General features: G+C 47.3%; 2 protein-coding genes across 7 annotated transcripts in view; one reads left to right on the top strand and one right to left on the bottom strand.

Annotated features, from left to right (window-relative positions):
* Window positions 1-15,200, bottom strand: part of TMEM175 (transmembrane protein 175) — a 28,786-nt gene extending 13,586 nt beyond the window's left edge. For 2 of the 5 annotated variants that reach the window (XR_008296471.1, XM_053217736.1), the window contains exons 1-2: window positions 15,035-15,192; window positions 199-359 (exon numbers count right to left, since the gene is read on the bottom strand). Coding sequence is in view for 4 of the 5 variants with exons in the window: in XM_053217736.1 (XP_053073711.1) it covers window positions 199-351 (153 nt within the window). In the remaining variant the exon portion in view is untranslated. The other 3 variants (XM_027062909.2, XM_053217738.1, XM_053217737.1) reach the window with 3 other exon arrangements.
* Window positions 15,201-15,230: 30 nt separating this feature from the next.
* The window catches only part of GAK (cyclin G associated kinase), a 53,789-nt gene continuing 51,107 nt past the window's right edge, over window positions 15,231-17,912 (top strand). The window contains exons 1-2 of one of the 2 annotated variants that reach the window (XM_027062301.2): window positions 15,385-15,503; window positions 16,265-16,341. Coding sequence is in view for 1 of the 2 variants with exons in the window: in XM_027062104.2 (XP_026917905.1) it covers window positions 15,359-15,503 (145 nt within the window). In the remaining variant the exon portion in view is untranslated. Of the gene's footprint in view, window positions 15,504-16,264; window positions 16,342-17,912 lie in introns of both variants that reach the window. The other variant, XM_027062104.2, reaches the window with a different exon arrangement.

The raw sequence follows: 17,912 nt of genomic DNA on the forward strand, positions 1-17,912 counted from the left end.
GTCGGGGACTCGGGCCAGTGCTGGACTGCTTCCCCCACCCGTCCAGCTGCCCAAATGGCTGACGGACCCCAGGACACTGCCGAGACAGGGCAGGGTCTATGCTGGGCTGAGCTCTACCAGAAGGCTGTCTGGAGAGGGTGTGGCCAGGGGCCCTGATGGGAGAGGAGGCTTGGGGGTGGGGCGGCGCGGCACACGGACCATCACAGTGGCGATGATGGACAGGAGCGCATCACTGAAGCTGAGCATGCGTTGTGAGTGCTGGATCCCGTCGGCGGTGTCCTCGCCCCCTGTGCCTGTTGGGGAGTCTCCCTGCGTGCGGCGGGCCGGCTCTGGGGTCTGCGGCCCGGACATGGTGGGGCCTGGGAAGAAGCACAGGTCTGAGCAGGCCAGAGTGCTCCTAGGGGGCCTACCCCTGCCAGCTTCAGTGGTGGCAGACACAGGGCGGACCCGTGGCCGGAAGGACCCACCCCGAGGGGCAGGAAGGGTCCCTGCCATGCTGTCCTCTCCCAGGAACCCCGGTATTTCCAGCTGGCAGGAAGAGCACCTCCTCACTGCTGAGCACTGTCATCTGGGAGCCATGCTCTGTGCCTGTCCCCCCCTGGAAGTGGGAGAAACGAGAAGGCACACACACATGATGGGTGTTCCATCCGCTGTGTCACCGCCTGAAACCCCTGACCCCAACACCAGACACCGTGCCGTTAGACACTTTCGTCCTAAACATGGGGTGTTCTCCCATCTAAGTACCAACCAGACCCAACCCTGCTTAGCTTCCGAGACCAGGCGAGACTGGGTACGTTCGGGGTGGTATGGCCGTAGGCCAAACGCAGGATGTTCTATGGGACCAAGTCCCTGAGGCTTGCACTGAGACAAAGTGCCAGCCCTCACCATGACAAGACAGAACAAAAACACACCCCACCCCCAGAACCAGATAAAGAAGGCTCACTGGCAATTTCTGGGCAGGAGAAACAAAGTGTGAATAAACAGAAAGGATATTCAGCTTCATTATCAACCGGGGAAAGGCAAGTGAGAACAATGAGGTACCACTGCGGAACAATAAGGTCCGCAGAAGTCCACCAAGAGTGGCGAGGCCATGAGGACACAGGCTTGGGCAGGGGTGGAGACCACACCGCGACATGTACACCCACAAGGTGGCAGCTGCATTTCTAGGTGTAGCCTCTAGGAAACGGATGCACACGAGTGTGCCGGTGTGTAGTTTATTTTAATGTGTCACCCAGCCTATTATTGAACACTAAACGAATTGTTAAAAAGTGCTACGAACTGAATGTTTGTGTCCCCCAAAGCCCTATGTGGAAGCCCTACCCCCCCCATGGGGTGGCGCCAGCAGGGGGGCCTTTGGGGGGGATGAGGTTAGATGAGGTCATGAGGGTGGGGCCCCAAGATGGCACGGGTGTCCTCACAGATGTGGGGGAGAGGGGACAGGTGTCTCTGTCTTCTGTGAGGACACAGCGAGAAGGCGGCCGTCTGCAGGCAGCCACCTTGACCTCAGACTTCCAGCCTCCAGAACCATGAGAACGAAATGTCCGTCGTGTAAGGCTCCAGCCCGTGGGCTTTTGTGAGGGCGGCCCGAGCGACCGACACAGGAAGTGAAGTGAAACAAAGCTACGTGTATAAAACTCAGAAACACGATGTTGAGAGGAATAAATGATGCCGCAAGAAGATACACATACTATTATACCACTTATGTAAACGTTTAAAACACACAGACCATCTGCTCCCCTTGTGATCACACACACGCACAGTAAGACGATGGAAACATACGCAATAACAGCACTCACCAGCTCAGGACAGCCCTGTGATCACCTGGGCGGGGGCGGGGGGTGGGATTGCGGGGGGCTGGGCTGGGAACGGGGCTGCAGCCGCATCAAGAAGGCATCTGTCACTTTACTCGCTGCTTACAGCTTACACACAGTAGAGGGCACCCCTTCTGGGGTGCAGTTCTACCAACCGTTGACAACTGCACACAGGTGTGTAACCAGGACCTCAATCACAAAGCAGCTCTGTCCCCAAGCAGACCCTCTGCGGTCCAGCCTTCCTTTCTTCCACCCCAAGCCCCGGCCACCACTGTGCTTCCTGCTACCGTCAGCAGTAGTGACCCAGTAATGGGACAATAATCTGCCCTTTCCAGACTGTCCCAGAAACAGACTCACAATCCACGGAATCTTGGGAGTCTGGCTTCTTTCACTTAGCATGATGCACTTGGGATTCACCCGTTTTGGGGGAGCACTGACATTTTTTTTATTGCTGTGTAGTTAATGCTACTGTATGGATAGACCCCTCTGTTCATCCAATCACTAGCTAGAAACGTGGGTTATTTCCAGTTTGGGGTGGCTATGCATAAAGGCACTGTAAATATTTGCACAGAGCCATTTGCGAAACATGTTTTTATTTCTCTTGAGTAAGCACCTCAGAATGTGTCTGCTGGGTAAACCGAGAGGCTGTACCATTTGCACCCCCTACTGGCAGCACATGAAACTGCAACTTGTCCTCATTCTCCCTGGCGCTTAGTTTGGTAGTTTTTATTTCATTATTTTTTTAACTTTTTTTTTTTTTTTAAATTAGAGAGAGAAAGAGAGAGCCAGCACACGCGAGCATGGGGGAAAGAGGCAGAGGAGACAAAATCCCAAGCAGGCTACACTCAGCGCAGAGCCTGACGCAGAGCTCGATCCCACGATCCTGGGATCATGACCTGAGCCGAAATCAAGAGTTGGACACTCAACTAAGCCACCCAAGCACTCCTAGTTTGGTAGGATTAAAAAAAAATTAAGCTCTTGAGTGGCTCAGTTGGTTGGGCGCCCGAGTTCGGCCTAGGTCATGATCTTGTCATTCCCGAGCTCCAGCCCGTGTCGGGCTCTATGCCTGGAGACTGCTTTGGATTCTGTGTTTCCCTTTCCCTCTCTCCACCCCTCCCCCACTCACGTGCGCTCCCATGCTCTCTCTCAAAAATAAACATTAAAAAATTTTAAAAAATTAACCTTTTATTTTAGTTGTACTAAAAATGTGTATTATACCTTGTGTGGCATTTTCCTACTAATTGGGCATTTTCATGTGCCTTTTATCTGTGTATATTTTTGTTAGAATCTTTTGTTCATTTTTGGGGGAAGTTATTTGTGTTAGTATTGAGTTTTGAGAGTTCTTTTTTTTTTTAATTTTTTTTTTTTAACGTTTATTTATTTTGGGGACAGAGACAGACAGAGCATGAATGGGGGAGGGGCAGAGAGAGAGGGAGACACAGAATCGGAAGCAGGGTCCAGGCTCTGAGCCATCAGCCCAGAGCCTGATGCGGGGCTCGAACTCACGGACCGCGAGATCGTGACCTGAGCTGAAGTCGGACGCTTAACCGACTGAACCACCCAGGCACCCTGAGAGTTCTTTATACATTCTGGTTAAAAGTTCTTTGTTAGATATGTAATTGGCAAATATTTGTTCACGGCCTGTGGCTTGTCTTCCATTCCCTTACCAATTTTTAAAACAGAAGTTTTATATTTTGATAAAGTCCAATTCATCAATTGTTCTTTCATGGATCATTCTTTTGATGTCATATCTAACAATGCTTTGCTTAACTCAAGATGACAAAGATTTCCTTATTTCTTCTAGAAGTTTTAGTGTTTTAGGTTTTAATTTCAGTGTACGACAGATTTGGGGTTAATATTTTTCAAGTTTAATTATATATTTTGAGACAGAGAGAAAGCACGAGTGGGGCAGGGGCAGAGAGAGAGAGGGAGGGAGAAGATCCCAAGCAGACCTTGAACTCACAAACCATGAGATCGTGACCTGGGCCGAAGTCAGATGCTTAACCGACTGAGCCCCCCAGGAGCCCCCAGCTTCATATTAAATCTTCAAATCTGGTAGAGTGAGTCTTCCAGCTTCGGTCTTCTCTTTCAAAATTGTTCTGATATTTTAGTTCTCTTTCGTTCACATGCTTCTGCTCACTGGGCCCTTTTCACGGTTCCTCCAGGCAAAAAGATGGCAGTTTCTCTGAGTGTTTGCTGTCTATGCAGCAGCAGCAACTCTCACAGCACAGCCCAACAGCGGGTGGCCGGCCTAGGGCCAAAGCCATGGGGAAAAGAGACTGAAAAGTAGAAAACTCACACTTGTGTGGGTCACTGCTCCAAGTTTCAACTACCCTCACCAATCTATCTGCAGTCCATAGTTTTTCTTTTAGTATTTTGTCCAGGTTTTTACCTGTAATCAGCAGGAGAGAAAGCCTGTAGGTGGCTTATTCTGTCACGGCCAGCACTGAACTCTTAACACCTTACTTTTCAAAAGGGAGGGGGAAGAAAGAGGAGAGGGCGGAGGAAGGGGGGTTGGCAAGGAGAAAAATCTGTGCTGAAAAAATAAGAGAAAAAGTAACGTGTGTTTCTTTAGGCACTAATTTTGGGAAACATGTCCATTACATTGTTTTTTAGATATTTTTGTATGTTTAAATTTTCTCAAATATTTTTTTAAAAACCAGTAAATATTGAATACAGACACAAAAATTCTCAACAAAATGTGAACAAATGGAATCCAGCAATGTATTAAAAGGATTATATACCATGACCAAGTGGGATTTATTCTAAGAATGCAAGGTTGGTTTAAAATATAAAATTAATGACTGTAATATACCACATCAAAGGAACCAAAGACAAAAACTACACAATCATCTCAATAGATGCAGAAAAAGCATTTGACAAAATCCAACACCTCTTCATGATAAAAACATTCAACAAATTAGGAATGGAAGTAAACTCTGTCAACCTACTAGATGGCATCTCCAGAAAACCCGCAGTTAACGTCACACTCAACAGCAGAAGACTGACCACGGCCTGCCCGCAATCAGGGACGAGACAACATGGTTCAACAGAATGCTGCCAAGGTTCTAGCCATTTCTTAGGCAAGAAAATGAAATAGAAGGCATATACATTGGGAAGGAAGAAGCAAAACTATCTCTATTTGCAGAGGGTATGATTTTGCACAAAGAAAATCCTAAGGAATCCCTACAAGAAAACTATTAGATCAAATAAATGGCTTCAGCAAGGTTACAGCAAACAATATACAAATACCAACTGCATTTCTACACACTAGAAATGTATACAACCAGTCTGAGAATAAACTTAGGAAAACAATTACATTTATAATAACATCAAAAATAGTAAAGAAATGAACAAAGGAAGCACAGAATATTGTTGAAAGAGATTAAAGAAAACTTAAATAAATAGAAATATATCCTCTGTTCATGGACTGGAAGACTTAATATTGTTAAGATGGCAATACTTCCCAAATTGATGTACAGATTAATTGCAGTCCCTACCAAAATTCCAACTACCTTCTACACGGAATTGACAAGCTGACCTTAAAATTCACATGGAAATTTGAGGAACCTTTGGCTATTTATGGAATAGCCAAAATAAGAAGAATAAAGTTGGAGGGCTCCCATTCTCAATTTCAAAACTTAGTACAAAGCTCTGGTAATCAACACGGGGCAGAACCGGCATAGAACACAGATTAATGGGCAGAGCTGAGAGTTCAGAAATAAACCACTCCATTTATGGTCAACTGGTGTTTGATAAGGCTGTCAAGACCACTCAATGGGGAAAGAACAATCTTTTCAACAAACGGTGCTGGGATAACTGGATATCCACATGTGAAAGAATGAATTTGGATCCTACCTCATACCACACACACAAATTAATTAAAAATGAATCAAAGACCTTAATATAAGAGCTAAAACCTGGAGAGAAAATCTTCATGGCCTTGCACTTGGCAAAGGACTCTTAAATATGACACCAAAAGTACAAACAACAAGAAAAATAGAAATTGGAGTTCATCAAAATTTTTACTTTTCTGCCTCAAAGGACACTATTAAAGAAATCAAAAAGACGAGTGGCGCCTGGGTGGCTCAGTTGGTTAAGCGTCCAACTTCCACTCAGGTCATGATCTCGCGGTCTGTGAGTTCGAGCCCTGCATCGGGCTCTGTGCTGACAGCTCAGAGCCTGGAGCCTGCTTCGGATTCTTTGTCTCCCTCTCTCTCTGCCCCTCCCTGCTCACACTCTCTCTCTCTCTCTCAAAAATAAATAAACGTTAAAAAAAAAACCCAAAAAATAAATTGAAAAGATGATCCACAGAATGGGAGAAAATATTTACAAATCGTATATTTGATAAAAGTTTAGCATCTAAAATATATAAAGAACCCTTACATTTCAACAGTAAAAAGACAACCCAATTCAAAAAATGGGCAAAGGATGTGAATACACATTTCTCCAAAGAGGATATACTAGCCAATAAGAACATGAAAAGATGTTCAACATTAGTAGGTTGTAGTAAAGTAAATCAAAGTCATGAGATAATCATCCTCTAGGATGGCTATAATAAAAATAAATAATGAAAATTAAGAAGGGCTGGGAGGATGTGGTGACATTGGAACCTCTGCATACTTGTGTTGGGAATGTAAAATGGTGCAGCCGCTATGGAAAATAGTCTGGTTCCTCCAAAACTTAAACATAGAATTACCATATGATTCAGTGATTCCACTTCTGAGTATATGCTCAAAAGAATTAAAGGCAGAGACTTGAACATACATTTGTACACCAACGTTTATAGCAGTGTATTTGCAACAGTCAAAAGGCAGAAGCAACCCAAGTGCTTATCTACAATGAGCATCTAAACGCAATGTGGTATATCCGCACATACATATTACTCAGCCTTAAAAATGAAAGAAATTCTCATGTTACAATATGGATGAGGCTTGACATTATGCTAAGAGAAATAAGTCACTCACAAAAGGATGTGAGATCCTGTTTACACAAGGTCTAGAGTAGTCCGATTCATAGAGACAAAGTGGAATGGTGATTGCCAGAGGCTGGGTGGGGCAGGAGGAAGATAGTTACCGTTTAATAGGAACAGTTTCCGTTTTGCAAGATGAAGAATTCTATGCATGGATGGTGGGGATAGTTGCACAACCATGTGGATGTACTTAATTTCACTGAACTGTACTCTTACAAATGGTTAAGATGGTACATTTTATCATGTGTATTTTACCAAGGTTAAAAAAAAAACTAGTGCCTAGCATAAGTGCTCAAAACATGTTACTTTTGTCACACCCAAGTTTTTAAGACTCCTGATAATAAAAGAAAAAATACAAGACAAAGAAGAGGAGCATGGAGTTGAGGGATTTTTTTTTTTTTTTAAGTAGGCTTCACTCCCAGTGTGGAGCCCAACGTGAGGCTTGAACTCATGATCCCGAGATCAACTGACTGAGCCACCCAGGCGCCCCCGTGAATTTTTTTTTAAGACAGAAAAGACTAAAGAATTTTAAAATCCTATGGGAATAGGAGGAGAAGCTGAAATTTCATGTGATAGGAGGTAACTGAAGGCTTACAGCCCTGTAGGGCATTATGCACTGTGCTAAGCGCTGCAGGCAGAGATAAAAAGGACAATCAGCCAACAGGGCAGGAGACGAGCACATTAGGGTGCCATGGGAGCATGGAGTCTGGGAAAGCTCACAGAATGGGACATGCTAGAGCTGAGTCTGCAAATATTGATGACAAATGACAACAATGAGAGTAAGTGACATTTATCAATTACTATGTGCCAAGACTTGTCCCATGTACTTTGTATGTAGAAGCTTTTAATCCTCAAACAATGCTGTAAGAATTATTGAAAGACAAAAAGGAACTGGGGACAGCTTGGTGTGCAGCCAAGTGCAGAGTTTGGTAAGGTTGGAGCACCAAACTCAAACTAGGAGAAGCACCTGAAGTACGTTAGGACTAAATCCCAGACTCGTGTGTGCCTGTTCAGGAGTGCAGAAATTACCGTGAAGATTATGCACAGATTATGTGCTTTCCTTATATGTCTGCTGTATGTATACGTTCTGGGTATATCCACACGTATGCACACACGTATGCAAGATGTAGGTAAAGTTTATGCATTCCGGATACAAGTCCATTCTGTGATTTGTAAATACTTTCTCCGTTCTGGGTGGTCTTTTCATTCTCATGACACTATCCACACATATATGTATTTATACATGTTTACATATATGTATTAAATTTATAGGTTACTTAAAAACATATTTAAGTACACTCCACATGCAATGTGGGGCTTGAACTCACGACCCTAAGATCGAGAGTCACAGGCTCCACAGACTGAGCCAGCTGGGTGCTCCTCATGGGCTGTGTTTTTGAGTAGTTTTAGATTTGTAGAGAAGTTGAGCGGAGAGTAGAGTTCCCATATATGCCCTCATCACCCCCCCTCCAGTTTCCCGTTATTAACATCTCCCATTCGCGCGGTGCAGCTGGTGCAGCTGGTGCAGCTGATGAGCCAATACTGACACCCCAGCAGCCTAAGTGCATACCTCACAATGGGGCTCACTTCGTGTCTCAGTTCTACGGGTTTTGACCACATAGGACTTGTATCCACCATTATAGCACCATTCAGAAGCTTCACTGCCCTGGAAATCCTGTCCTGCCCTAGTCACCCCTCCCTGCCCCAGAAGCCCCTGGCAACCACTCATCTTTTTTGTCCCCATAGTTTTCCCTTTTCCAGAGTGTCCTGTAGTTGGAACCACACACTGTGGGGCCTTCTCAGTCTGACTGCGTTCACCTACTTAAGAATGTCTTCACTACATTTTGAACTTTTTAATTTTGATTAAGTCCAGGTTAACTGTTTCAACTGTGCTTTAGTATCGTATAAAAATTCTCATTCATCTTTTTAGAAATTTTATGGTTTCAGGTTTTACATTTAGATTTATGACGCTTTGAGTTAATTTTTGCATAATGCAAGATAACGGATTAACAATTTTTAACATACAATATCCAATTTTTTCAGCATCATTTTTTGAAAAGACTCCCTTTCCTTCAATTACTTTTATTCCTTTATCAAAAATCAGTTGACCTTGGGGCACCTGGGGGGCTTTGTCAGTTGAGCATCCAACTTGATATTGGCTCAGGTTGTCATCTCGTAGTCATGAGATCGAGCCCCGTGTGGAGCCCTGCGTGGAGCAGGAAGCCTCGAGATTTGCTCTCTGCCCCTCTCCCTTCAAAATAAATAAACATCTTAAAAAATCAATCGACCTTATATACACTTGTGGGCCAATTTCTGACTATTCTGTTGCATTGACCTACTTGCGTATCTTTTTTTTTTTTTTTTACTGTTTATTTATTTTTGAGACAGAGAGAGACACAGCATGAACGGGGGAGGGGCAGAGAGAGAGGGAGACACAGAATCGGAAGCAAGCTCCAGGCTCCGAGCCATCAGCCCAGAGCCCGACGCGGGGCTCGAACTTGCGGACCGCAAGATCGTGACCTGAGCCGAAGTTGGACGCTCAACCGACTGAGCCACCCAGGCGCCCCTGACCTACTTACGTATCTTAACACCACACTACTTTGATAACTGTGGCTTTATAAAAAGTATTGAAGTTAGGCAATGAAAGTCACATGATTTGAGGGGCGCTTGGGTGGCTCAGTCGGTTAAAGCATCTGACTTTGGCTCAGGTCATGATCTCGTGGTTCATGGGTTCAAGCCCCGCATCGGGCTCTGTGCTGCCAGCTGAGAGCCTGGAGCCTGCTTCGGATTCTGTGTCTCCCTCTCTCTCTCTGCCCCGCCCCTGCTCATGCTCTGTCTCTCTCTGTCTCTCAAAAATAAAAACATTAAAAAAAAAAGTCACAAGATTTGAACAAAGGTTCAAACTTGACTATTCTCCCTCCTCTGCAGTTCCAAATGAATTTTAGAAGCAGTGTGCCAATCTTTACAAGAAGTCTGATGGGATTCCGACAGCAATTACACTGAATCTATAATCAGTCTGAGAAGAATCAGTCTGAACAATACTGAATCTCCCAGTTTATTAATATGGTATACTCTCTCCATTTATTAAGGTGTTTCTCAGTCAAGTTTTTTAGTTTTCAAGTGCACAAGTCTTATGTATCTTTTTTCAGATTTATCCCAAGCATTTAATACATTTTCTAAAGTTTAATATACTTTTAATATTATTTACTTAAGTGATCTCTATACTCAAAATTGGGCTCAAACCCATGACCCTGAGATGAAGAGTCGCACTCTCTTCTGACTGAGCCAGCCAGGAACCCCAGCATTTAGTATTTTTTGATGCTGTTGTAAATGGCATTTCCCCCTAACTTCAACTTCCCATATTTGTTGCCAGTTATCTAGAAATAACGTGACTTATCTTTTGCATATTAATCTTGCACCCTGCAACCTTGCTGAACTCGCTAGTTCTAGTAGCTTTCTGTAGATTCCACCCTCCTGAGGGTGACATTGCCCCTCAAGGAACATTTGGCAATGTCTGGAAGCATCTCTGGTTGTGACAAGTGACGTGTATTAATGGTATCTAGGGGATAGAGATAGGGTGCTGCTAAATGTCCAACAATGCACTAGACAATGGCACATCTTCACCCCAACAAGGAATCATCTGTCAATAGTACCAAGGTTGGCAAGCGAATGTGAATGATCGTGTCATCTTCCTAAATAAACTTACTCATTATTTTCAGTCTGGAAGCTTTTTCTTGCTCCAATACGCTGGCTAGAATATCTAGCACGATAATGAACAGAAGTGGTGAGACCTGACAACTTTGGCTTCTTCAGGTCCAGTCTTCCATCATTCTATACACCAGCTGTAGGTTTTTCATAACTGCTTTTATTACGTTGAGGAAGTTTCATTTCATTCCTAGTATGCTAGCAGGTTTTTTTTTTTTTTAAACCAGAATGGATGTTGGGTTTTATCATGTTTTTTTTCTGTGTCTATTAAGATGATCCATGTAGTCTTTTTAACTGTTAATAGTGTAAATTATATTGATCAATCTCCAAATGCTAAGCTAACTTCGCATTCCTGGGAAAAACCTCACTTAGTCACGATGCAATATTCTTTTCATAGTGTTGGGATTCAACTTGCTAAAAAATGTTTTATTAAGTTTGAGATAGAACACCTGCTCAAGAGAGTATACACACAAGCAGGGAAGGGCAGAAAGGGAGAGAGAGAATCCCAAGCAGATTCCACTCTGTCAGCTCAGAGTCTGATGTGGGGCTCAGTCTCACAAACGGTGAGATCATGACCCAGTGCTACAAAGTGTTTTAAGGGGCACCTGGGTAGCTCAGTCAGTTAAGCGTCTGACTCTTGGTTTGGCTCGGGTCATGTTTGTGTTTGAGCCCCGCATCGGCGTCCGCACTGACAGTGCAGAGCCCGCTTGGGATTCCCTCTCCCTCTTTCTGTTACTCCCCGAAGCAGGGGCTCGAAGTCATAAACCGTGAGATCATGACCTGAGCTGAAGTCAGATGCTTAAGCAACTGAGCCACCCAGGAGCTCAGCCACCCAGGAGCTCCTCTATCGTTTCTCTTATTCATGTTATTAATCATTTGTTTTTTTTCTGGTTCCATATGACCAGGGATTTCTCTATTGTGTTGATCTTCTCAAATAATCAGCTTTTGCTTTCAGTGATTTTCTCTGTTTTTGTTTTCTATTTCATTGGTTTCCACTCTGACATTTATTATTTCCCTTTTTGTACTTGCTTTGGATTTCATTTGCTTATTATTCCTGTTTTTTAAGATGAATGCTGAAATTATTGGTTTGAGAACTATCTTCTAGTCGTGTTTTGGCCACATTCCACAAATTTTATAATGCTGCACGTTTATTTTCATTCACTTCAAAATTCTAATTTTCCTTCTGATTTCTCCTTTGACCCATGGGTAATTTAGAAATGAGTTATTAGCTTCTAAATATTCAGGTTTTCCAGATATCTATTACTGATGTCTAACTTAATTTCATTGTGGTCATAGAACATAATTTCTTTTTTAAAGTATTTTGGAGGAGAGTACAAGTGGGGGGCAGGGACAGAGGATCTGAAGTGGGCTCTGAGCTGACAGGCTGACAGCAGCGAGCCCGATGTGAGGCTTGAACTCACAAACTGTGAGATCACGACCTGAGCTGAAGTCAGATGCTCAACCGACTGAGCCACCCAGGTGCCCCAGAACATACTTGTTTTGTAGCCCGGAATATTATCCATCTTGGTAAATGTTCTTCACATATACACTTGAAAATGTATATTTTGCTGGTATTGTGTAAAGTGTTCTACAAATGTCCATTAGGTCAAGTTGGCTGATGGTATCATTCAACTATATTCTTGGTGATTTTCTGGTACTTGTTCTATCATTTATTAAGATAGGGTATTGAAATCGCCAAATACAATCTACAACTTAAATTTACAGTTGGGTTTTGTTAAAAAAAAAAAAAAACAACCTGGTTTTGCTTCATGTATTTTAAAGTTTTATTATTAGATGCAAAACTGTTTAGGGTTATTATGTCTTTTTGATGAATGTACCAGTTCATCATTATGACACGATCCTCTTTTTTTAAAGAGTTTTTTTTTTTTTTCTTAATATTTATTTAGTCTGGGACAGCGCAAGCAGGGAAGGGGCAGAGAGAGGGGGACAGAGGATCCGAAGCGGGCTCTGTGCTGACAAGCTGACAGGAGCAAGCTTGAGGAGGGGCCCGAACTCACAAACCGTGAGATCATGACCTGAGCTGAAGTCGGATGCTCAACCAACTGAGCCACCCAGGAGCCCCAAAAGAGTTCTTTTTTTAATGTTTATTTTTGAGAGAGAGGCAGAGAGTGAGTGGGGGAGGGGGCCGAGAGAAAGGGAGACACAGAATCGGAAGCAGGCTCCAGGCTCTGAGCTGTCAGCACAGAGCCCGACGCGGGACTCAAACCCACAAACCGTAAGACCCTGACCTGAGCCAAAGTCGGACGCTCAACTGACTGAGACACCCAGGAGCCCCATGAAATGATCCTCTTGATTTCGGACAGTATTCTTTGTTGTGAAATCTACAGAGAAATAGGCTTGCAGATGAAGACATAAATTCAGTTTTAGACACGGGTATGAGGGGAGATGTGGAGCGACAGGTGCCTAAGAGCCCAGGAAGGAAGCGTGGCGTGGAGACAGGTTAACTGTTGTTACTACAGTGCCTGTGCAGTGTCAGTGTATCAAGGTGCTCCGCAAGAATTCCCGAAATAACCAGTCTGAGCAAATGGTGGTCTCCAGGGCAATTCCATCATCTAGAAATCTCCACCTGATCCTAGGTCACGCGAGGATCAACTCATGGCCTCCAAATTCAAAGGAACCCTCGAACTCTCAGCTTTCCAGTGACTTGTGTCCTAGGGTTACCCCAGCAGCTCTGTTGGATCTTTTCCACACTGCTCAAACCTCAGCTCTCTCACCTCCCTTCTCCTTTTCCGTAGGCGTTTAGTCTTCCTCGTTCATGAGAACAGAAGCCATCAGAGAACCCCTTCACTTGCGACAAACACGTAGCGTTTATCACCTACGTCGTCACCTGCGTCCACGATGCAAAGTGTCTTCTTACGGCCCTACGTTCTGGACGTCCTTCCCCTCCTACCTTCTGGAGGCTTTCTTCATTATTCCCCTTCCTCTGCACCAGCAAACTTCCTCCGCTGGCTCCCTCCCGCCAGCTTCCAGCAGCTCGAGGGTCTCCCATCTGAAGGCCCCCCACCCCCACTTCTGGAGTCGCCTCCACTCTCCACCCCTCTTCACCTCTCTCGTTTCTTTTCTCCTGCACCTATCGTGACCTGCAGCTTCCACCCCAACAGTCCACCGAAGTCATTCCTGACACCATGACCAAGATCACCTCATCGTTGCTAAACCCGGTGGAAATCTTGTGTTTTTCTATTTGACTTTTAAATGGCTTTTTGCCCCTGGAGACGTCTTTCCGTGACTCCCATGACACAACGCTCCTGCCTGCGGTTTTCTCCCCGCGTCCCTGGCGGCTCCTTGCCCACAGGCTGGTTTGTGCTCTGAATGTTCTAACACCTTTCTGCCTGCCTACGGCTCTGCTCCCTTCAGCTCTTAAGACCGCCAACTGCCAGCGACGAGCCGAGGACGTCCCAGCACCTGTCCCTCGCGAGGCTGCTTTCCTGAGCCCGACCCTCGCAATCCGCCACCAGACAAACGCCCTGGGTGGAAAAGCCACGACGTGGGTGGAATCTTAGCGGCAACACCCGTCGGCCTTGGCCAAGTAACGATACCGTCGGGCATGTTTCCCGTGCCCAGAAACAGGCCGCAGGGCGGGGAGTGACGATGTGGTGCCTTCTTGTCCGAGGTCCCGCAGGAGCGTTAAAATAAGCCACCACAGGGGCGCCTGGGTGGCTCAGTCGGTTAAGTGGCCAACTTCGGCTCAGGTCGTGATCTCACAGTTCGTGAGTTCGAGCCCAGAGCCTGGAGCCTGCTTCCCATTCTGTGTCTCTCTCTCTCTCTCTGCCCCTTCCCTGCTCATGCTCCGTCTCTGTCTCAAAAATAAATAAACATTAAAAAAAAAAAAAAAATAAGCCACTACGTACAGGCCGGCACGGTGTGAACTAAGCCCCTGAGCCCCGTTCGTCTGGAAACACAATTTTAGTAACTTGAAATCGCAGAGAACGAAGACGCGGCTTCCAGGCTGACGATGAACACAGAGGGGGCTGCAACCTTCAACGCCTCCACGAACCAGCCAGGTGACACAAAGAGCCAAGCGGGCCAGGCAAACGCTGGTGTCTTACCTCAGGGGGCAGCTCTGGGTGAGTGGTGACACTCGGGGTCTGGGTCCAAGGCTGCCAGACCGGATTTTCCTACAGAAGCTGGCAAACTGTTGCGCGCGCGTGTGTGTGTGTCTGTGTGTGTGTTTAACTTAAGTTTTTCAGTCTTCTGGTAGCAACCACCTCATTTTTTTAAAAAAAGACCCTTACTGTGGACTCCCCGCCACGGCAAGCCGGGAGCGTGCCCGGGGCTCGCAATCGTACTCACGACACGCCGCGGGAGATTTCCACCTCCAAGAGGCAGAACGAAACGTCGCTCGAGCGTTCCCCGAGACCCGCCCGCGGCCCGCAAGCCCCTCGCCCGCGCCGCGCACCCCCACGGGACTGGCCACCCAGGGGGCGGCCGCGCTCACTCAAGCCAGGGCGCCCTGAGAAGCAGCCTCCGCAGAAACGACCGCGTGGGAGTGGGGAACCGTCAGGGCCCGGGCCCGCAGCCGGACTACCTGCGCTCGGTCGCCGCGGCCACTGTCACGGGCGTCTGCGCTCCGGTCGGCGAGGCGCCCGAGCCGGACGGTCGCCGGCTCCTCACGAGACCCGCGGCGCCGCGCAGGCGCGCTCTGCCACCAGCGCTCCGCGCGCGCGCCAAGGCCCGGCGCGGCGGAAGTGAGGCGCTGGCGTCTTTCCGGGCCGCGACGCGCCCCCCGCGGGCCTACGTCACGGCGTCGGGGCGGAAGATGGTGCGGTTCGGGGCCGGCGGTTGCTGAGCGGACCCGGACGCAGCTGCACCCCGAGCTCCCCGCTCCGGCGCCCGCCGCGGGGCCGTAGCCATGTCGCTGCTGCAGTCTGCGCTGGACTTCCTGGCGGGCCCGGGCTCTCTGGGCGGTGCTGCCGGCCGCGACCAGACCGACTTCGTGGGGCAGACGGTGGAGCTGGGCGAGCTGCGGCTGCGGGTGCGGCGGGTCCTGGCCGAGGGTGAGGCCCGGGCCGGGGGGCGCGGGCGCCCGGCGCCGGGGGGGGGGGCCAGCGTGGGGGCGCACGGGCGCGGGGCCGGCCCGGAGGGGGCAGGGTCAGGCTGATTCCGGTGCGGGTCGGCCCGGCGCGGCGGGGGATGGGGGAGGGTCGCCGCGGGGGGAGAGGGTGAGGCCGACCCGGAGCGACTGCCGAAGGTGAGTGAGGCCGGGCGTAGGGCCGGGCACTTCCTTGTGGGAGGCGTGGCAGTCAGAGCAGGTGTGGGGCTGGCCTGCGGCCGGAGTTAAGGCCGTGGCAGCGGGGAGGGGGTGGTGAGCAGGTGAGGGGCCACAGTGGAGGCAGAAGGAAGGGAACCTATGGGAGTCATGGCCCTTCCCCTCACATCTTGGGCCATTGGGCGGGGGGCGGTGGAACAGCACTGGATCTCCGGACATCGGGCCAGCTCCCCTCGATTCTCAGGGTCCTGGGCGTGGGTGCTCGTGCAGCTTGGTGAGGATGGCTGCAGTCCTGACTGCCTTGGATGTTGGCGTAGACGGTGCTGTGACCCACAGCCTAGCTCCCTCCTCTTGCCACCTGAGCTTTACTTTGCCCTGATCTCTGTTTGTGAGTCCGTGTAAACTAGGGCATGCCATCAGTTGTGAGCTGTATGGAACCTTGCAGGCTGGACTCGTCAGGCACGGAGAGATTTCCGGGCCATTCTTTAGTCATCTTTGTTTCTGCCTGCTGTTTCCAGCTTCCTGATGTCCTTTCTCTTCCTCACACAGAGACTATTGCCAACGTCGATGTGATCCCATTCTCTCTTCTGGATTTTCCTTACATTTTGTCGGGGGCGCCCACAGGGGTATGTCACATTTTGCTAGCTGGGATGCTTAATGGCTAAACACAGTTGTCTTTGGGGCTGGTACTGAAACAGAACGCCATTTCCCTGAATTAACACGGGGCGAGGGAGTGGTACAGGGCGAGAGAGCCGACCTGTCCGGTAGCTCTCCGGACCTCAGGTTCAGCTTGTCACGTGGCCACCCCTGCTTCCGTTTATGCTCAGTTTGAGGTAGGAAACCACACCAGCTGACCGTTCACCTTATTCCTAAAGACCTGAGGGGATGTTCTGGCTGCAGCATCAGCACACGCTGTTTTTCCGCGTGGGTAAAAAAAGCAACAGATTTTGGGTGTGATTTGGTAAAAAAAAAAAAAAAAGCAAACAAAAAAAACAGCAACCCAAGGTCTTCAGAGGTGAGGCCAGAACCTCTATTAACATTCTGAGGGGTGGTATCTGTTAGAATGAGAGTTCCCTCACATCAATTCATTTATTCTGAAAATACCAGACAGTTGTCTTGTTTTTTAAGAAATGCATAGTGGACAGTAGGTGGGTTTTGCCTCCTGGAACTTAAAATTAGACACACCCTCTAATGACAGGACCGCACAGCCCTGGAGGATTGTTGGGACAGGACAGGCAGTGGTGAGGGGTCTAGAGGGCCAAACTGAGGTGAGAGGGGAGAGAATGTGCCCTGGGGGTGGGGGTGGGGGAGGGGTAATCAGAGCCGGGAGGTGGGTCTTGTGGAGCAGGAAGCTGTCACCATTTAAGTTGTTTAACACTGGGACGCAGAATAAGGAAATGGGACCAGCCAGTGTGGTTGTGCAAAAGAACGCACTCCCTTTGCTATCTAGACAAGTCGGAAGATAAACATAACCAGTACAATTATGAGCTGTAGATTTCCTCTTTATACATGTAACAGCTGGCGTGTAGCTTTTAAAGTTGTGAAGCCTCTTTCGGAACTGAAATGTTGAGAAACTCGTGTCAAGTCTTTCATGTAAAACATCAGCCTTGGAACATGGGAATTCTTGCTGTCCTGTGTAAACGTGGGGAGTTCCAAACTCAGTCCCTTGGGTACACATGTTGACAACTTTAGAATTATTTAGGGTTCAGAAGATAATAGACATCCTGTATATCCTGTATATTTCTACAGGAGTTGGGAATGTATTTAATAATAATAATCAAATCAGATGTTTGTACTTAGATAAGTATCCTCACTGTGGGGGATTAAGTCTTTAAATAGCCCTATATCAGTTCGTGTCAGGTGTTGCCCCAGGTGAATTTACGGTACATCACATTTTGCTGTCAGTGGTTTAGGAAGAAAGCATTGTTTTTTGCGTCTGTGATATGAAATGGGTTGTGGACAGAACTTGGAGCCAGATAGCTTCCTAACCTTTCGAAAGTTGGTTTTAAGTTTTCATTTAAAAAACAACAAAACAAGTTAGTGGGAATGACACCCGCGTCAGAGATGCTGAGTCCAACCAGATTCTAGAATACAGTCTTTATGTTCTCCTGCTTTGGATTTTGCACATTCTTGCTTGCTTCCTGCGGTTAGAAGAGGTAACGGGGCACCTGGGTGTCTCAGTCGGTTGAGCGTCCAA

Source organism: Acinonyx jubatus, chromosome B1, assembly GCF_027475565.1.
Source record: "Acinonyx jubatus isolate Ajub_Pintada_27869175 chromosome B1, VMU_Ajub_asm_v1.0, whole genome shotgun sequence".
Taxonomy (NCBI): Eukaryota; Metazoa; Chordata; class Mammalia; order Carnivora; family Felidae; genus Acinonyx; species Acinonyx jubatus.